At 37.6% G+C, this 22430-nt stretch overlaps 1 protein-coding gene across 2 annotated transcripts in view; it reads right to left on the bottom strand.

The window, feature by feature from the left end:
* LOC132098042 (OTU domain-containing protein 5-A) overlaps positions 1-22430 on the bottom strand; it is a 33133-nt gene continuing 10703 nt past the window's right edge. For both annotated transcript variants that reach the window (XM_059504148.1, XM_059504149.1), the window contains 7 exons: positions 10661-10725; positions 10415-10571; positions 6375-6523; positions 3517-3702; positions 2744-2951; positions 1583-1699; positions 1-549 (listed from right to left, as the gene is read on the bottom strand). In XM_059504148.1, the coding sequence (XP_059360131.1) occupies positions 428-549; positions 1583-1699; positions 2744-2951; positions 3517-3702; positions 6375-6523; positions 10415-10571; positions 10661-10725 (1004 nt within the window). In that variant the 3' untranslated portion in view covers positions 1-427. The remainder of the gene's footprint in view (positions 550-1582; positions 1700-2743; positions 2952-3516; positions 3703-6374; positions 6524-10414; positions 10572-10660; positions 10726-22430) is intronic.

Below are 22430 nucleotides of genomic sequence, written 5' to 3' on the forward strand. Positions count from 1 at the left end.
TATATTTCTTCAGAAAGTTCTTTTTTATTCCAAGAAAAAAAAGAGCATTTTCATCCCAAACAAGAAAATAAAACAAGATTATATTAATCAATTAATTAAGAGGATAAAGTATGACTTTTTTTCAATAATTTTTCATTTCTCCATGTTTTTTATATCGATATCAGTCATGTTTATTTTCACATGCACCTAAAGGAGTCCAATGATGGTGTGAATGATGTAAGAAAGAAAAGGAGTGGTTAGTTGAGTATCACAACAATGGGCCATTACTGCTGGATGGCTGAGGCCAGTGATGGACTGATAGATGGGTGGATGGGGGAAGGAAAGGGAGGACAATGTGAACTGCATGATGATGGAAAGAATGTGACTGGTTTGATCCCCATGTATCTGCCTCCTGCTTCAGATGCAGATGTGCCTCAACCCTCCTTTATCAACTGCTGTCTGGAGAAGGTTCTCTATGCATGGCGTTTTTCTTCATGCTGTCGAGGTATTCCTGTTGTGACACGGCCAAGACGGACGCCAATATTTCATCATCTTCCCAGTCTGTTAGGCCTGTTGCAAAACAAGAGCACCAAAACACATTATGGTTTTCTGACACAGATAAAAACACAGCATATTATATAAACCACAAGTCAAAACATTTCACACACATGGCTGAAATTCTTATCTGAAGACTTCTGCTCAAATGCTTGAAATTAGTTTTATAGATAATTGTATTCACATGTAAAATGTTTGGAATAATTACAATGTTTTTAATGTGACACAGTAAATGTCATTATCAATAAATTAGTTCATTTTAATACATCCTTAGTGAATAAAATTATTAATTTCTTTGATTTATGAAGGATCATGTGACACTGAAAGTTCAGCTTTGCAATCATTGGAAAAAAATATTTTTTCAAATATATTCAAATAAAAAAACTGTTTTTTAACCTGTAATAATATTTCACAATGTTACTGTTTTTTAATGTATTTTTGAATAAATAAATTCAGCATTGGTGCGCAGAAGAGACTCTCGAAACTTTTGACCAGTAGTGTCTAAAAATTTATTTTTCTTTATAAATCTAAAAACTATAAATTTTTAAGGCTGATGATATTGAAAAACTAAACCAAGTAAGCTACATACATAGAAACTTACAGAGTATTTTATTCTTTAACGCCTTTACTATTATTAAATGTGCATAACAGCAATAATAAAGAATGAGTAGGTGTGTCCATCTTTTCAGACTGATGCATATCCTTTACAAGAGTTAAAACTGTCAAAAACCTTCCCTCCCTAATTGCACCTTCTTAAGTTCTTTATGCTGATGTCAACACTAGCTGGGGTGTGCCGATACTCAGCTGAAATCAAGTGTATTTAACTCCACATAACGACTGTACAGTACATGATGCTTTCTGCATGAGTGCTGGGTACAAGTCACACAGCTCCACACTGAATCACATGGATCACATCACAGATTCAAGTTGTGTGAGATGCATGAGGAAGGCGAGCGAGTGCCGTGATTAACATGGCATTCCTGAGCCCTGGATTCTTTCATACTGAATCAGGCAGGACAGATTGGCAAGCGTGATTTCACTTCCTCACCAAAAGCAGTAGGGGACATCTCTTGCATAATGGCCCGATAGCCCAGTGCTGGATACAGAGACACCAGAGAAGATGAGGTGGGTCTGTCTGGTCCAACACAAGCCTGGTTACTGGGACCTAAACGGCGAGACAGAACACAGAAAATCTTTCTTTTGAAGGACTTAAGTACAAAGACCTATGTTGCTTCTCATGCAGTGCTTTCGGGGTGAATTTCATAAAAAGACCACAAAAAATTGCATTAAAAAACTTTATAACCTCTTTTTTTGCATAGTGACATTAAAATGAAGTATATGTACACACAAATAGTCATTACTGTAATGCATCTGGACAGTTTAGTTTTGAGAGTTTTTAATTACTTAATAATCACTCAATGATAATTCTCTTTATTATACCACTACTATGCTAATGCATATCTGTTACTGTAATACAGTTTTTTATATTAATATTCAATATATGTTTATATACATTACCGTTCAAAAGTTAGGGGTCACTAAGAATTTTTGGAAAAATGTATTCAAATATTTTTTTTTCAGCAGCGACGACTTAAAATGATCAGAAGTGACAGTAAAGTTTTTTTTAATCTTACAAAAGATTTCCATTTTTAAAAAAATGCTGAGCTTTCTATTCATCAAATAATTCTAGAAAAATGATCACGCTTCACAAAATATTAAGCAGCACAACTGTTTTCAACATTGATAAAAATAAAAAAATGTTCCTTGAGTATTGAATCAGCATATGAGAATGATTTCTGAATGATGCTGAAAATTCAGCTTTGTATCATGTATTTGTATTGAAAATATATTCAAATAGAAAATGTTTATTTTAAATTGTAATAATATTTCACAATATTCCTGTTTTTATAGAATTTTTGATCAAAGAAAGCAGCCTCGTTGAGCAGAAGAGATTTCTTATGGTAGAGTACTTAACAGAATTTAAACTGCACAAATAGGCTTTCTTTGCACAAAAAATAATTTCTCATTTAATTCCTTCAGATTTTGAAGTCAGACATGTTTTTGACAGGTTTCCTTATAATCAGTTCAATTAACCATGAACATCATGTGGCATTTACCCTATAAACTGGCTTGCTGGAGGAAATGTATCGCACAGTTAAACTGATAGTTTTAATGGTCACTGTCCTTATTGTGAAGACTGAAAACAGACCTGGTGCACAGGGTGATGGGGGCTTGGATAGAGCGAGGGCCGCTCCAGCCGGGGAGGGGGGCTTAGCGGGTGTGTCCGAGTGCGAAGGATCAGGGATCTCCGGAGAGGGGGCGGAGCTGCGCTGTCGTGGGGATCGGGCATTCCATTCTTCCAAACCACTGGAGGCCGCAGCCGTGGCAGAGCTGCACGTAGCACTGGCCTTGCGAGGCTGAAGGAGTCACAAAAGTAAACACGTTCATTCACAAATGATAAGTGAACAGGCACTTGGTATCTTCAAAGTTTGTCACTCAAAATAGTGAATATTTTTATACAAAAACATTTATGTAAAATCTCTTAAACTGGTTTGCTTAGATAAAATGACTCATTTTCTTTCTTTCTGATACACTGCTGTCAGTCAGTTCAAGACGTGATTTATAAGAAAGCCTATAGCTTCTGTGAAGAATGGTCTTCTTCACAGATGGCAGAAGTGTGAAAACGAAAACCACATTTGCTACAGGTATTTGCGTAGCCAATAGTCTTAGCTATGCATTTCTTAACTGATGAAGCACTCATCACAGCTAACTTGTGACTTTCTGAAATAATTCCTTTGAGATCAGCATTAAACCAGCGATTATTTTATGACGCCAAAAGTTTTGTTAAGTAATTGTCACATGCTAACTACCTGACTCCTACTGACAATCCTGTTGATTAGAATATAAACACAGCTTCTGATGGAATGACACATGATGTTAGGTAGTTAGTTGGATTAGCAATGAAACGGGCAGGTTCCACACCTGTCGTGCCTGTTTTTCCTGGTCTCGAAGCCACTGCAAGTACGATTCTCTGGCCACTTGCTCTTCTATGGCCTCATTGGTGGCTTCCCAATCCGTGGCCCTCTTCTTGTCCTCCAGCATCTGTTGCTCAATCCAGGATTCCTCTGACGTTTTAATGGCATTCTTCATGAGTGACTGGTCTGCAAACTGCACAGAGACGGAGAGACAGATTCAGAGGAGAGGTTAAAGGCCACATTTTAGCCCTTGGGTGACAGGTGAGAATGTTTTCTGCTCCAGCAGCTTGAAGATGAGTTGATTTGTGGAAAATGGAGAAACATTTTCCCCTATATGCAAATTGAACAATAAATCCTTTTCTAAAAGTCATCTCAGAATTACAGAACGCATCTCATAAAACAGGGCATTCTGAATGGAGGAGCTGCATTTGACAGCAGCTGTAAACACCCTATATTTAGGCTAATGACCATCTCCAGAATACTTGATTCTGATTGGTCAATCACAGCTCTGAGTAAGCAAATAGTTTTTTGTCTCTTACATCACACTTTGAAAACAGTGAAAAATTGGATGGCTGGATAGATAGATAGATAGATAGATAGATAGATAGATAGATAGATAGATAGATAGATAGATAGATAGATAGATAGATAGATAGATAGATAGATAGATAGATAGATAGATAGATAGATAGATGATAAATGAAAAAGAACAGAACAATAGATAGAAAGAATAAATGAATGAACAACTAAAAAAGGACGATAGACAGAATGACAGATAAAATGAATGAATGAATGACAGAACAAACGATGATAGATTTTTTTGTTCACTCTAGAGTAAGTGCAAGACAGAACGCAAAAAACTTAAAATGCTCCATCTTCAGACAGTCTTTATAAAACTATTTCAAAAACATCTTTCTAAAATCTTTTATGTTTGTTTGTTTGCTTAGATAAAAATGACTATTCAATTCAGAAGCACATTGTTAAAATGATTTCTTTAAACAAACGATGATAGATCTTTTGTTCACTCTAGAGTAAGTGCAAGACAGTGCAAAAAATTAAACATGCTCCATCTTGAGACAGTCTATAAAAAGAACTATTTCAAAATCATGGTGTCTTTAAAAACCTGACGTCGAGCGCTGAACTCCCGTCAAGCCAGTTGTGACAAAAATAGTATGTATGCATACTATGCTTATTGCCGTCAGTCTGTCATTTTCTTCATAAGAGACAGATACAGAGGAGGGGTAAAGGCCACAGTGTTGCCCCTCAGGTGACAGGTGCGAATGCCTTCTGCTCAAGAGCCCTGAAGATAAGTGCATACTGAGCTTTAAGCCTTTTTTTTATATATAAATATAAACACTTAATAGTAGATGATGGACATCATCATCATCAACGTATCTCAGAAAAACAGAATGCATCTCATAAAACAGAGGGTTTCTGATTGGACAAACTGCATTTGAAAGCCACTGTAAACTACCCATATTTAGGCTAATGAACGTAATGACAACGCTGTAGAATACTTGATTCTGATTAGTCAATCACGGAACAGAGTATATCTGTAAACCGATTTTTTAGATGCATGTCTTTTTTTTGTCTTGCTGTTCTCACTGTGCTACATGTCCTCTGCTCTGGAACAATTCGCCATGTCTGGACAGTGTACTGGATCATTCCCCACCTGGACAGACTGTTATACTAAACTAACTTACCGCGATATGGGGGAACTCTAGAAGGACAAGATCTTAAAGCATGTGAAATGCCTGAAATAACACACTATATATACTAACTATATAATGCATTTTATAATAGCTTTTCTAGACAATGTTGCCTCCATGTTGTTAAAGTTACAAAGCTATTGATTTATACTTTAGGAGAGTGATAATGGAAATGTTCATATCAGCATTCCTTCTTAGCCACAAATTAGTCGGAGAGCTCCAACACACACACACTGCGCCTCTGTTTTTGATAGGAAGGCATGATCTGTCTTTGATCTGCCCGGATTAAATTATCACAAGGCATGTGGCACGTAAACAAAACAGTGTGCTGTTAATAAGGCTCCCCCAAAACCACCGACATGTGGAATGTTTCCCCCCTCTTCCACCCAGAGCAGTCTGGGAAATGGGACAAGGCGGGTCACACTTTGTTGTCTCTTTGTGGCTTTGATGACAACTGTCGCCAAATTCAGACTCTGGATCAGCTGACGGAACTGCCTGAGTCAATGGGAGGAACAATCTGACGAGACAGTATTTTCAATGGACTTCCTAATTCACAAACCCACAATGACTTTGTTTGAGTGACTTTGATGATTGACTGTGAACAATCATTCTAAGCTCAGTCATTACTGCATTTCTAAAAATTAAACATGTTAAAAAATGGCTGTTCTTGCACAAGCAGATGGAGGTATACGTGCAAGAATACACACAAGACAATAGTAACACCAAAGTGCAAGAGCAATTCGCATATTTCACATTGAAATTACAGCACAGTCGCAAACAATCACCGGATATTCTCACCTAAATGACACTTAAAAAAAAGACTTCTTCGTTAATGGATCACACCATGTTACTAAATGTCTATTACTTATTTTTAATACAGTGAGTTGTACACTTTCTAAAAGCAATGTAATGTGGTCCCAATAAAGTAGTTAGTAAAAATACTTGACTTATATATGAAGAGTTCAGATGCAAAAGCCTTTAAGTGCTGTCTGAAATTTTCTTTTTAAATGAGCATTTTTATCATGCTCCTCTGTGCAGGTTCAGTTATTTTAATGACAATGAACAGAACCTATTCATTACTGAACCTACACATAGAAGTCTGATAAAAAAAAATGCTAATTTTAGAAGAAAATATATATAAATTGCAGATACCCACCCCTGGTTTGAAGGCAGGAAGTCCGAGCCCAACTCCAATTGTGGCTTTGTTGGGATTCACTACAGAGTTGTAGTGAATGTTCCGATGGTAACTAACTCTGATTGGCTCGTCATTATTTTGATGGATGCCATGGAACGTGTTGATTGGTTCTAAAAGAAGCCATCAAAATAACATTTAGAAACACAAAGAACAAGGAGTCAGATTTACTTGGGCATCAATATAAGAGCATCATGCATCACCACAAAGGCTGTTAAACATATGACATGTAAATATTGTTGTCATTGCTATGAAATGCTTGTTTTGTTTACTGTGTTGAGACGCGCTGAAGTTGCGTTTGGTCTCGTACTGTATCGCATACATTGTCAGTGTTGTGCACTTGATTAGCACCTTGTTGTGATAAACAATAAAGTGTTTTAGATTAATTCAATTTCCATTATATCAAATTGATATAAAAAGAGGTTAGCATACCACGGCAGCGGTCACAGCAGCCCTCGTGTTAAGACCGAGACGTGTAAAGACCATCAACTCTACCGTGTGACTTCACCATGCAGTGACACTGGCAATGGATCGCTTTGGCTCATTCTATTTTCTACACCTTGCTTTACTTCTGTTTCAGTTTTTATGACCAACTCATCGGAGACGTGGATCAAACCAGAGAACACTGCTACTCCTGCAGCACTCTCAAGTAATTTCTCATATCCCCACACTCAGGTACAGATCTGCTTATCTCTAATGATTGGAAATTAATATCCGGGTATTAACAGCTCCTTTGAATCACATTCAGTCACTATTACTATTATTTAAAATCCATTTTGTAGTTGTTTATTGACCCCCAGCACCACAAGGTAACTTTCGGATGAATTAGATGTGCTGCTCTCAACCTTACCTGTGGATGGTACTCCCCTAGTTGTGCTTGGAGACTTACACATCCACCTACATAAATCTCAGGCAGCAGGCTTCCACATCTTGCTTGCCTCTTTTGATCTCGAGAGAGTGTTAATCTATGGCTACTCACGAATCAGGCAACCAACTGGACCTTGTTCATGCACAACACTGCTCCACTGCTTCCTCCACCTAAACAGTTATAATCTCTTGATGCTAACAGTGCTACTGATACCTTCTCCTTCTTGTTTAGACACTGTCAGTCCCTTGTCTTTCTAGGCCAGAACGTACCACCCCATCTGGCTGCCCGATGTTCTCCGTGAGCATCATTCTAAGCTCAGGGCTGCTGAAAGGGTGTGGCGCAAATCAAAAAATCCTACTGACCATAATGTGTATCAGTCACTCCTCTCTTCCTTCTCTGCTAATGTCGCCACTGCTAAAATGACATACTATCATAACAAAATTAACAATTCGTCTAACTCACACATGATCTTTAAAACATTTTCCTCTTTTTTGTCCTCCTCCTCCCCCTCCATTATCAACTCTAACAGCTGACGACTTTGCCACATTCTTCATCAATAAAATTAAAACCATCAGTGCACAATTTTCCACACCACAATCAGTCAAGGACATCTTAACAGCAAACATACAATCGTTCACATCTTTCTCTTCACTCTCTGAGACAGAAGTCTCCAAACTCATCCTTTCTAATCATCCTACTACTTGTCCGTTTGATCCTATTCCAACTCATCTCCTTCAAGCCATTTCTCCTGCAGTTGTACCTCCACTCACTCACATCATTAACACATCCCTTCACACTGGTGTTTCTCCCCATCTCTTTTAGAGAACTACAGACCAGTTTCCCTTCTTCCTTTCATTGCAAAAATACTTGAATGAGCTGTGTTCAACCAAGTCTCTACCTTTCTCACACAGAACAACCTCCTTGACAGCAACCATGGTTTCAGAAGTGGACATTCATCCGAAACTGCTTTGCTCTCAGTTGTTGAAGCCCTAAGACTGGCAAGAGCGGATTCCAAATCTTCAACACTTATCTTGCTGGATCTGTCCGCTGCATTTGACACGGTTAACCACCAGATCCCTCCTGTCAACCCTATTAGCAATGGGCTCCTATTATCTCAGGAACCGCACTCCAGTGGTTTGAGTCTTACCTATCAGATGCCGCGTTTCCACCGAGATTATCCGGATCAATTGTACCAGTAACTTTTTTCCCCAGAAACTATTTTCCTCCCAGACCTGTTGCTTTCTGCGTTTCCACCGTGGTCTAAAGTACCTTGAAGATTAGGCAAATAGTCTGGTGACATGTGATGGTAATTCTGCAAACAGCAGCATACTTGATAACATCAGTAAGCTCGCCTTGGCTACTGTTATTTTCCTATATTTACAATAAAACTAAATAGGATATCAAATACCACTCTCTCCTTTTGTTTTCATTTAAACATAATAATAGCCGCAGAAATGTACTTACTTCAGGGAAATGTGTATATATACAGCCATTACAACGAAACTAAATATTTGATCAATTGCCTCTTTTATTTTCATTTTAACATATAGATAAATTGAATACAGATCAAAGATTATATTTTATTTATAACAAATTATATTTTATGTTTAACCACTAAAGAGACATCAGAACCAGCAGCAAATGTCAGAAGGACTAGCCGAGTTGAGACTACTCTCGTCGGTAAAAAAGAGCTGATCGTCTCCAAAATCGGTGAAACAGATTTTTAAATAGGCGCTGTCTTTATAAATAAATTACAGATTTGAGTTTTAATCAACTACATTCTAGCCTGAAATACTTTTAAAATTACATTTCATGACACAATAATAGTAATATTTTGAAAATTATCTGAATAAATGGTGGTTGAAATCACAATGATGTGTGAACTCAACCAATCAGAATGTTTACCGCTCAAGTCGAAAGTTTCGGAACTTTGAAAAAGTACTACCTCTCCAGCAGGGACTTTCTGAGGTACATTTTTTTTATCCGGAACTTTATTTAGATCCTGCGGTGGAAACACACTGATTATCAGCCCAAAGTCCCTAGTTCCTGGGTATATTTCCAGCGGTGGAAACGCGGTTAGATAGGTCCTTCAGGGTATCTTGGAGAGATGAGGTGTCCAAGTCGCAACATCTAACTACTGGGGTTCCTCAGGGCTTTGTTCTTGAACCACTTCTCTTCTCTGTCTACATGGCATCACTAGGCTCTGTCATTCAGAAACATGGCTTTTCATATCACTGCTATGCTGATGACACTCAACTCTACCTCTCATTCCATCCTGATGATCTGACAATAGCTGCTTGCATCTCAGCTAGACTAACAGACATTTCTTGCTGAACCTTCAATTCAACCTTGCCAAGACAGAACAGCTTGTGGTTCCATGAAACCCATCGTTTCATCACATTTTCACCATCCAGTTAGGCAAATGTGCCCTCTAGAAGCTTGTGTTCTGCAAGTGAACATCACTTTATTGTGCCATCCCAAAGAGGCACAAAATCACTTTCATGGACTTTTAAATTAAATGTTTCCTCCTGGTGGAATAACCTGTCCAACTCAATTCGAGCAGCTAAATCCTTCAGATGAAGCCATCTTCAAGAATCAGCTAGAACACATCTCTTCAATCTTTATTTGACCCTCAACTTGCACTCTATTTATTTACTAACAGCTTGTTTTCTTAAAAAAAGATACAAACACTAGCTTCTCTAATCTTTTTGTATTCTATCCATTTGTTTTCTTTTTCTTTTTTTATTATACAGTTAACAAAAGCAAAAAAGGCCTCCGAGACTAGCTTTTTCTATCCTATTTTATCTTGTTTTTTTCATTTTCATTTAATTTATTATATGATTTAAAAAAAACTTGCTACGTGTACTGCATTAAGTTAACTGAGAGTTGTTATATCACTTGCATATCATTGCTCTTATGTTGATTTTGATTGAACCATTGTCCTCATTTGTAAGTCGCTTTGGATAAAAGCATCTGCTAAATTACTAAATGTAAATATAATTCCTTGCAATACCAATAAATCCATTAAACAATTTTCAAATCGGTCATCGCTATTTACTAAGTTACCTGCATGGTGGTATATAGTGAAATATACGTAATTCAGTTTTATTGACACTGTAATGCAAATTTGACTCACCTGTGCCGTACTGATAAACTTCCACTGGCCGATTATACATCTCTGCCATAGCCTGCATCTCAATATGGTTTCCATGACAGTTGTTCTTCCTCTTTCTGTTGATGTATGTAGTGAAGTCCTCTGTCACATAGTTTGAGAAATAATCTGCATTTTTCATCTGCAAGTAAAATCATACAGAAAGCATGAATTTAATTAAACCATGAACAGGTTTTGTATACTCTGAGAATCCCAAAGAACTTCTCATACCAAGTAATCCATGCAATGTTTGCGGACGACTTCGTGCATATCTTGGTCTCCGTAAACCTGATCAGCTGTAGAAAAATTATGATACAAGGTTTATTTGCAAATAAACACAACATGATCTTTACATGTATTCATTTTAAAACAGTTAATAACATTTATTGCACTTTCTTCCATTTCTTGTAGTGTCTGTGCAAAATAAAAAGTGATTTAGTTATGTAACAATGTACATAATGTCATTTTTGCATTTATTTCATGCTACACAGTTTTCAGTGAACTTTATTGTTGTTACATTTATGTCTTCACTTTTAGAGCATAAAAATAAAAACAAAACTTAAAAACAATATTGTTCATGTTAGTTATTATAGCTGCATGAAGTTAGCTTTTAACACCGTATAAAATAAAACTGTGCAAGTAACCACTGAGTAATCTTGAGGGGCTTGACAGGCAAATTCTGTGATGCATGCATGCGTGCAAGACTACATGTTTCATTCCGCAAGCGCCACTTTTGGCGGCCTTTATCATAATCATTTATGTGCAAGTGACTCAAAGCAAGACAAGGGGCCCAAAGATGGTGCAAATGTAAACAAACGGGTGCACGAGCTCCGCTCAGAGGCCGACACCTTTTCCTTTCAAAAGCGATATGCAAATTAGCCTTAGCCTCAAAGCTCATTCCGGCTAGTCACATGACCACTATCCGCAAAGATTCTGAGAATCTCTTAGTCAATTTCCTCTTTCGCAGTATCGGCCCCACTTCTATTGTGACACTTCTGAACAGACTGAGGAAGTTGCACTCGCCTCGCTAAAAAAAAAAATCTTTACATGAAAGTTCAAACAAACGCACCAATACAGGTGCTTTATTTAAAGACACTTGCAGTTTTTTAGTTCCCCGAAGAGGCCCTGTTAACTTGCCTATATGTTATCTGATACAACAGTGTAAGGTGTGAGAAAGAGCATGTTGTTGGTGGAGAAACTTTGGTTTAGTTCAACGTCTAGTCGAATATCCTACAGCAAAAACTTTTTCATTACTGCTATTATGCTCTGCAATTGGCACTGACTGAATGCTCTGTACTTCTTAGGATATTAATTTGATCTGAAAGAACCTGTCGTTCTGTTCCCAACATGAACAATACTTGGCATTTTCTGGCAGGTCCATGTTGTTTTCATAAGCTAGCTATAGATGTCACTCCCCAAGTTTGCCAATTTATGAATGCTTGGAGCTTTTCATTTGAAGGTGAATGCTGTCGGCACAACACTATGATTTAGTTCCGAAGCCACTTCTATTCTTTTTGTCAAGTAAAAATGCATTGAGCATTTAGAACAATAAAACCTTTTTTGTACTTTTCTAAATAGGTTCAGGGGGCTGGTTAGACACAGGTTCATTTGTTAAAATCAGGACCTTGACATTTGAAACTGTAGGAAGATCTGAGTTCAAACACAGGAGGAAAACGGCAGCTGGAGATTCGGTCTGCTTTTGGTTCCCCATTTGGCCTGATGTTGGTATTTCCATCTGTCTTACCCTTTCCATTCATTACAGCACGGTGCAGTGGATAATCAGACCCGTTGTCAGTGGGTGCCGCGGGGGAGAGCCAGGGATTTCCCTTTGCTCCTTTGCATTATTCTGACTCATGTCTGATGATAAACACCTGCCTTCTTTTTTTCCTGATTTCACCCCAAATTTGAATAACAAACAGCTTTACTACGATGGTGCTGCCACGTGGGGCTGTGCACTCAGCTGGAATTTTTACACGTACAAACATTTAGGAGAATGAAGGAAAAATATTTCCTTAAGTATATGTTGACCTAAATTGCACCTTCAACATTTATACTTTGGGTTAAGGGTTTTTCAAACCTGCTAACTTCAAAGGGGTAGTCCACCCAAAATGTTTCTCATCACTTGCTCACTCTTATGTTGCTCCTAACCTGTATGACTGTCTTTCTTCTGTGAAACACAAAATAAATCTTGAAGACTGTTGGGGTCCAAACACATGTGGACCATGCTGACTTGTTTTTCGTTTTTTGACAAAAAACACTTTTCAAGATATCTTCTACAGGTTGGGACTAACATGAGGGTGAGTTAATGGTGTCAATTTTTAATCCTGAACCATGCTATGGACATGAATAAAGGTCACATGGCACATTGAGATGTGATCAAACTTACGTTTCTAAGGCTCTTTTGATCTGGGACAAAAATTAACCACATAGCAATGCCCAAGCATCACTGGCGGTGGTTTGCACATCTGAATAAATACTTATTCAGACAATATAAAAGGTTTCCCACTTCCAAGAATTTACTAAGGTGTTCTGAGTGATTTTTAGAGTATGTCTGTGATTTCTGGTGTAATGACCAGTCAAAAGTTCCCATTTTTACACTATTTTTCAAAATATCATGAATGGAGAGGTTTTCTAAAATATTTTGAAAGAGAAAACTGAAAGTGACGTGTGGCCAACTATGGTGACCATTGATCGGAATTTGTGCTCTGCATTTAACTCATTCAAGTGCACACACACACACACACCCGGAGCAGTGGTCAGCCATATTGCTGTGTCACACGGGTAACAGTTGGGGATTCGGTGCCTTGCTCAAGGGTCTCACCTGGTTATTCACTCCCCCCACCTACAATTCCTGCCAGACCTGACTCTCGAACCTGCAACCTTCAGGTTACAAGTCCGACTCTCTCACTATTACGCCACAAGTGCCCCAAATTATTTTAACAAAGACTGCATTAATTGATGATTAGTACCAAAGGTACAATTAATAAATATCGTGAAATATCAATAAAATATCAATTTTTATGATCTCTGAAATAAGGATACAATTTATTTATTCTGATGATCACGCAAACAAACAGAACACAGACAAACCTTACTGTTTACATTCACATAACTGTGTCTCAACAGCAGTGAAAACATGACTAACCCACCGCAACGATCACTCAGCAAAGGTTGTTTCCCAACACTAAAAGCAAGTGGTTGACCTCTTCGCAGCCAGTGGACACGCTGATGAGAAGAGATCGGCAGTGAATAAAAAAAGCGGAATAGAGAAACTTGCTGGGTAGGTCTACCACGAAAGAGCGATGCCGCTGATAGAATTCATGAGAAAAGAGAAGAGCAGAGGTCCACCAAGCAAGAGCAAACCACAAGCTCACTTCCACTAATGTAGGCCACAGATAGTGTCTCGATTCTAAGAAAGAGGCAGGCCCAGCTTACAAAAGAGAGAGCTTAGACCTGCCCCTGAGGTCTGGCGGTCATCGATAAGGTTTATCCTCAAAAAGCAGAGCCGCTGTGACATCACAATGAGCTGAATTAGAAGAATCGAATTTGAAGATTCCCAGGAACTTTACACACCCTATGTAAGTTTAGGAACTTCATTCACATACTTCAGCAGCAGGAAATGTGTCATATGTAAACAGTATGGACACCATGAAGTGAAACACAAACTGCCAAAATGAAAAGACAGTTCAGTATAAACACCAAGAACCTACAGTCATGGCCAAAAAAATTTGTTCTGCAAAGTTTGCTGCTTCAGTATTTGTAGATTATTTTTCCACGTGTTTCTACGGTATACTGAAAAACAATGATAAGCAAGTTTTAAAGGCTTTAATTGGAAAAAAATAAAAGTCCTTTATTTACAGTCTAGACTTTTGTTCTTCATAACCTCTGCAATGCACTCTGGCATGCTGGATATTAGCTTCCGGGCCAAATCCTGACTGATGGCGATCTATTCCTGTCTTATTAGTTCTCTGAGTTGATCATAATTTGTCGGCTTCTGCTTGTCCACTCGCCATTTAAGGACTGACGACAGGTTCTCTATGGGTTCTCTATCTAAAAAATTTAGATATAAAGATCTTCAAGCCGCTTCTTTATAGGGGTGACCCCAAATAGTCGAAGATTTGATGCTTTGATTCGAGGAGCCTGATTCACCTACCAATCTAACAGTCGAATATTCACGCGGTGTTAGGATTATGCCATTCTGACCATATGTGAGCGCTCAAATGTCTGATTTCACATAGAACTTGCGGTTTTCTCCCAATAAGTTAATATGCAGCCTATTATGATAAAGCCGTGAATAAGAATCTGAAACGAAAGAAGCTTCAAATAAATATTTTAAAGTGTGTGAATAAATCCAGCCACCTCTATAGATTTATGTCTCACTTTCCATAATCCGTGACTGACAGAGGAGCATCTTGGCGGCAGGGATTTAAAACTTTACCAAGACTCAAACTGACACAGGCAGAGACTGGATTTTTTCGAACAGGTAGAGTACAAGTGATTTCAAAACATTTCAGCCGGTGTATATATATATATATATATATATATATATATATATATATATATATACATATATATCGTGGATATTTTATTTACCTGATATAAGATGCATTTGGTTTTGAGTCAAGCGCTTCATTGTAGTACTACGGTGATTATCTCTTTACCGCACAGCACGAGCAGGACAAACAACAAAGCAGAATATTAATAACTACGACTGGACTGTCACACCCATACCATTATTATAATAAAACGCTGTGAATTTTTAGAGCTTAGCTGCTGTGTTTCTGCACACTGTTTCATGAAGAATGTGTCCACAAAAGGAGTTGGCATTCAGAGCCCCGCAGATATGTTAATGTGCATTCGGGCTCTTTTTGCAGATAGCCTATCAGTCTTGATATTAATGTTATGTTGTATTAAAAACAAAGTGTATTCTATATGAAGTTATGAGTTTAATCCCATTGATTAAAACCTTGCTATCAAATGCTCATTCTAATGGTCATCTTCAGCGCGCGCAGCTCAAAACAGAAATGCAGAACATTAATAACTACTGTCATAGGCTAACTTTATAATGAGAGCACTATTGTGAAAACTGAATTATTAGGGTTTCCCTGATGTTTAGTGTTAATTATCTTTTAATTAAAACATAAAACATTATTTACCCCGTTTGTATCTGTGAGGCATTTTTGTTACACATTTTCCCTGTGTGTTAATATCAGTAAGTATGGCTGTCGAATGTCTGACTTGACTCCATGTATTTTGCCCCGCCCCCAAACATATGAATAGACTATTAGTTGAATATCAGCAAGATAAGAAAATTCTGATTCGACTATGAAAATCCTTAGTCAGGTACACCCCTACTTCTTTATCACTCTTGCATTGTGACATGGTGCTCCATCATGCTGGAAAATTAACGGATCATCACCAAATTGCTCATGGATCTTTGGAAGAAGTTGCTCTTGCTGGACGTTTTGATACCATTCTTTATTCCTGGCAGTGTTTTTGGGCAAAATTATGGTGGGCCCACTTCCTTATTTCAAAAGCAACCCCACACAGGTCTCAGGATGCTTTACTGTTGGCACAACACAGGACTGACTCATGGTAGCATTCACCTTTTCTTCTCTGAACAACAGATTTTCCAGATGTCCCAAACAGACAGAAGGGAGCTTCAACAGAGAAAATAACTTTGCACCAGTCTTCTGCTGTCCATTCCTTGGACTTCCTGCAGAATTTCAGTCTGTCCTTTTTTGGAGAGAAGTGGCTTCTTTGTTGTCCTTCTTGACATAGGCCGTTGTCCAAAAGTCCTGGCCTCACTGTGCGTGCAGATGCTCTCACACCAACCTGCTGTCCTTCCTGAGCAAGCTCACCACGGCTAGAGAAATGATTCCCTAGCTGACTCCTCAGGAGGAGATGGTCCTGGCACTTGCTGGACACTATGGGACATCCTTTCTCCTTGAAGTTCTTGATAATCCGGTAAATGGTTCTTTTAGGTGCAATATTCTTTGAAGCAATTTCCTTGCATGTGAGGCCATTTTGATGCAAAGCGATGATGGCTGCATGTCTTTCTTTGGAGGTAACCATTGCTAACAAGAACACAATGACTGGAAGCGCTTCTACCCTCCTTTTATAGCAATCAGTCTGCTCTTACAATCTAATTAGAATGATAGTGATTTCACCTGACTTGTACTCATTTACACTTTTCACATGTGCTACTGAAATTATTAGTCAATTAATGTAAGCTGGTCATTCTGTCAAGATAAAAAATGTTTTTTTTTTTTTTTTTTGTGAAAAGTTAATTTTTTGGCCAATGAAGCTTTTAGCAATAATTTAAAATGCATCTGATCACCCTACACAATATACTCTAGAAACAATGTGAATGAACACCACAACAGTTTAGGCAGCAAACTTTGCAAAACACAAAACTTATGGCCATGACTGTATACCAAACTGATAAGGCTGAAAATATAAGACCACATTCAAAATATAGGAAGGATTAAAAAAAACAAATGAAGAAGAAATTCTCAAGATTATAAACTTTTACATTTCTATGGCTAAACATCAGCAAATCCCAATCATGCTGGAGAACATGATTATCAGGTTTTGTTCATGTCACCTCAAGTGCTGCTGTCATGAAGGCAAATTCTGAAGCAAAATATTATTTTTTTAATTTTCAATCAAATTGTGTAACCTAAATATTTGCAATGCAAATGTATAATCTAAATATATTATTTTTTTTTTTAAGGAATAGAAAAATAAGCTTTTTTGTGATCTCAAATGTTTGGATTGCTATTTTTACTGTGCAAAGCTGTTTGAGTAGTTCGTCAGTGAACTACGGCTATGTGTAGTAAATACCGCTCTATCTGAAAGCACGTGTTGGAGATTTACTACTAATCACAGAACCGGCTTTACTGTCGAGATGCGCATGATAAACGCATGCAATTTTAACATAGTTAAAGGAAAGCTTTAATAAAAAGCCACCATAATAAAAGATATAAATAGTGACAAAAGATAAAAATATATATATTTTGTCATTATTTTAGTCCTCCTCTCTCTCTCTCTCTCTCTATGTATATATATACTTACATATTTTAAGTTGATTTTTTTGTGTGAGAAACAGACTGATAATTTAATTCATCATTCATGTACATTCAACCCTAGTGTCATGTCTAATTTATAAATGGATCATTCACTTCAGTCGGATCTTTTAATTGAATTACTTGATCCAGTTCACAAATCAGATTTACTCAATGATCTAATCAAAATGGTTAAAAGCCCAAAAGAGGCAATAATCAGCATCAGTAAATAATGGCTTAAATTTAAGACTACTCCTTACACAAAGATTTAGAAGATCTTAGAAGTGCTGGAATATGCTGTACAAATCAAAAGAAAAGCTTATACGAGACTTGAGTAATTTTTTTTGCCATTTTAAAGCCTGAAAGCCCAGCAGTGATTCATATTCATGAGAATTGCTCAAAATTCACCTTATATGTAACAGAAGCCACACAAATTTAACATGATCTCAAATAAATATGACAGAATTGTAATTTTTGGGTGACCTATTCCTGTAGCTATTTCACAATTGATTCATGACGCAAACAGATATTTTTTTTACTTGACTTGACTGATATTTTTACTATTGTAACTTCATTAACCAACTTAATCCCACAATAGTGACTGTAAAAAAGGTTTCCATTTATTAAGCTCTAAAATCCTTACCGACTGATGTTTTAGTGCACTTCCTGCAAATATGGAAAAAATAAAGGGTCTCAATCACATATGTGCAGTTTCACGTGATTAGTCCAAATTGTCACATGACCAGAGCAGTTTATTTCCTGTTTGCACCTTGACAAGTGAAAGTCGTGACATTTGCCAAGTATAGTTACCTATACTCGGAGTTGGTGCTCGGCATTTAACCCATCCAAGTGCACACATACAGCAGTGAAAAGTGAACACACACCCAGAGCAGTGGGCAGCTATGGATCCAGCGCCCGGGGAGCAACTGGGGGTTCAGTGCCTTGCTCAAGGGGTATGTCAGCCAAGGGTATTGAGGGTGGAAGAGAGCGCTGTTCATTAACTCCCTCTCACCTATAACTGCTGCCAGCACTGAGACTCGAACCAGCGACCTTCTGGTAACTAGTCCGGCTCTCTAACCATTAGGCCACAGCTGCCCCCCAGACAAGATGATGGCTGCATAATAGCTCAAAAACTAAAGGCTAGTAAAGTATTTTAACCTATAGATTTTTTGTACACATTATCTTTAAGGTGTCTGGTATTAGTTTATGAGTTCACATATATTTAGTTTTGTTGAGTGTGGTCAAAGAATGAGTAAACATGTTGATGGTCACAACAGTGACCGGTGGCATAACAGTGAACTTAGGTATACAATATAAATCCAATTGCAGTTGTTAGTGAAAATTACACTAAAATGTTGCAATGACAAAATATTGCTCAAAAGTTCAAAAGTTACAATAAATTTAAAATATTGATGTTGTAATACTGGTAGCACTACTATAAAAATCTTATGATATATTTTAGAAAAAAAAAGCAAACATTTTGGAAAAAAAAAGTATTTTATCTCAGTATTCCTATCAAAGTTGTATAAGGGTTTTTATGCATAATAGTAACCCTTGAATGTGATCAAACAGTTTAAAATAGCTGGGCTAAGATACATAAACATTTTGACTACAGAAATATGTTAATTCAGTACACACATTTCAAAGGGATACTAATGGATAAGACACATGCCTTTGGTGTGAGAGACCCGGGTTCGAATCCAGGGTGACACACCAATGTGTCCCTGAGCAAGACACTTAACCACTAGTTGCTCCAGGGGCGTGCAACCTCTGACATATATAGCAATTGTAAGTCGCTTTGGATAAAAGCATCAGCTAAATGTAAATGACACATCATTTGGATATTTTCCATGTCTGGGATAAAACTGGTTAAACCTTGATGCCCTGTGTCCAAATATGACAGTGTGGAAAATGAGTTGCAGAGTTCATCCAGAAAGAGCTGAGGTCACCGCTCTGACCTGCACTCTCGTATGCTCCTTGACTCCAAATGCTCACAAGATCATCTGACAGGCCACGTCCACCTTTACACAAACAATCAGTAAACATGCTCTTCAAACAAATGAATCGATGCAGTACTCTAAAAACAGGCACCAGTTACAGAAGGCCCAAAGTTATCTCCACTCAGTGGCCTTATTGACTACCGTGTGTTCTGTTCACTTATCATGAGCCTCAATATGCTATGAATTTGAGATTATGACCGAATAGATCAATGCATATTGATTCTCAAGAGCATTGGGGCATCAGATCACATACATATTTTTAAAGTACACCCTGTGCTTTCCATAGCTAAGGAAGTACAGTTAGATACTGAATAATGGCTTATGTGCGGACTTAACTGAGTTACATTAGAGCCAGAAAAGTCAGCTGGTGATCATGAGGGTGTTGCGTAACACAGAGCTTAATACTGCTCCAGAAACACACTGACATTCAAATACACTCATTCATGCTCATGAGACTGTATTACAATTGGCACACTCCATGAAGGTCATTGAGAACCACTGAAAATCCAGCATAATCTCCAGACTTGAATTGTGTGTCTACACGATTCCATCAACAGCTTGGTTTTGTAAGAAATGACACCAAGAGATGGTGATGACAATGTTTTCTGTACATTGGCAAGAGAAGATGCAGCTCTTGGTGGTGTCTAGGTAAAAGTTGGAGATACTTGCTGAGCATCTGCCATCCAGATGTGTAAAAGTTCACTAGAAAACTAAGTTAAAGGGTGCAGACAGTCTTATCACAACCACCGTCTGCAAGTCAAGTGATTGAAACCATTTTACAACTGAGTTTCAAAACCGTTTTCGGTTAAATGGACATTATAAACAACATTTGCGATAGATCAATCAAAATGTGCTCCTTGACCATTGCTCTACAGCTCATTGTCAGACATGTTGGTTTACGCTGGATCAAACTAGTCAACATCCTCAAGTTCTAGACCATTTCCCGTCTCACAGAAACCAAGCACTATAAAAAGACATTACGTGAGCAGTGCTTATGTTGAAACCTGTACTTTCCTGTCCTAGAAGGGGTTGATCAATGTCGATCAACCCTTGATTCCAACATGACTTCAAACTTTGCTCCATGTTTGCCACAAAGCCACAGTACATGATGCCTGGAAGTCGAATACTAAGCTGGACCAGATAGATGAACGCTGACCTATGCTTTTCACATTTCATGTTCACAAATATCCAGTGCGTTGACCTTCTTGTGACTGATTTGAAGATTTATGTAAGCTTAAAATTGATTACTTCAAGTTTTATAAGAAAATGACATTCAATAGTGGAGTTTAAGGTCCTAATTCACCTATAAATTAAAATATCACCATTAACATCATTTCAAACCTTTTTGTAGTATAAATAGTATGATCAAATTAAAAGTGAACTTCTAAAATCCGGATGATGTGCTTAATTAACAAAAAAAAAAAAAAAAGTGTGGTATTTTTCACATTTCATGAACTCAACTGTAGCAGTTTTCTTTACATAAAAGAGGAAAGAGTATCAGACTCTGATGCTGGTGGACATACCCTTATAAAATTCATAAACTAGATGGTTGGGTACACAATGCATCACATAAGTGCACAGTGTACAATAGATGATGTGTGTTTCCTATGCATACAATGAAAGTCATTTTGGGGTGAACGATCCTATACCGAAGGGTAAGGTGGGTAGACGCCACCGATGAATCTGGCATAAAGGAATTTCAGCCACACCTTTGCGTTACTCGCTCCGTCAAATCATGTTATGGCATTTGTGGCATCTGCTCTACAATCACAACAAGATGACGAACTGCAAAATGAGAGGAATGCAGCCGAGCTGTCTGTCAGAGGTTCATGGCAGGGCACAGACAGCTTTGTTTACTACAGAAGCAGGTATCTGGAAGAAATCCTGCTGTGCGTGCAGGGGAAAATAAACAGGGCTTACATTGGAATGCGCTTTGCATATGACGGGGATTTTTATATACAGATTCAGACATGTGAGGTAGAGGTTAGTGTTGCTTCAGGTAAGGCTGTTCTTAGCCCTGCGTCTGCCGGGGCGTCTCAGACAGATCAGAGAAAATAACGCTTGTTCCTGAAATAGCACCTTGCTTAAGGGGAAAGTGAAAAAAAACAACTGACTTGACAAAAGGAAGTACACATATATAAACTCAATTCTGGGGAAATGGAGTGGACAAAAAAAGCCTAGATGACGAATATAAAAGGGTTTTGTTGCAATATCCCATACAAAAGTTATTGGAGAGCATTAAAAAAACAAAGCAAGAAGCAACTGCAGGCTGTGCATTACAGCTAGACTTTTACCAAACACCACTACATAATAAATTATGTTCAATTATGTTCAATAAACAATCTGCAAAGGCAAACGTCTCTTTCACCATTGCTGATATTTATGATTAGCGATTTGAAAAAAATAAACAAACTGACCAAGCACCTGAACCATATGTAGAGATCACCAACCACCTCCAACAATGCTATTTTAGTATGTATATACTGTTGATATAGTATTTATTCATATTTTGAATAGGCTTTTATTTGATATATTATTTGTTTTCATTTAAATTTACTTTTGTAGTAGGTAGTTTTATTAATTTTAGTTTACTTAAAATAACTGGAATATGAACTAAATAACTTGAAATAACTACTTTTTTTTCATCTACAACCCGAATTCCGGAAAAGTTGGGACGTTTTTTAAATTTTAATAAAATGAAAACTAAAAGACTTTCAAATCACATGAGCCAATATTTTATTCACAATAGAACATAGATAACATAGCAAATGTTTAAACTGAGAAAGTTTACAATTTTTTACAATTGTATGCACAAAATGAGCTCATTTCAATTTTGATTTCTGCTACAGGTCTCAAAATAGTTGGGACGGGGCATGTTTACCATGGTGTAGCATCTCCTTTTCTTTTCAAAACAGTTTGAAGACGTCTGGGCAT

This window comes from Carassius carassius, chromosome 21 (assembly GCF_963082965.1).
Source record: "Carassius carassius chromosome 21, fCarCar2.1, whole genome shotgun sequence".
Classification (NCBI taxonomy): Eukaryota; Metazoa; Chordata; class Actinopteri; order Cypriniformes; family Cyprinidae; genus Carassius; species Carassius carassius.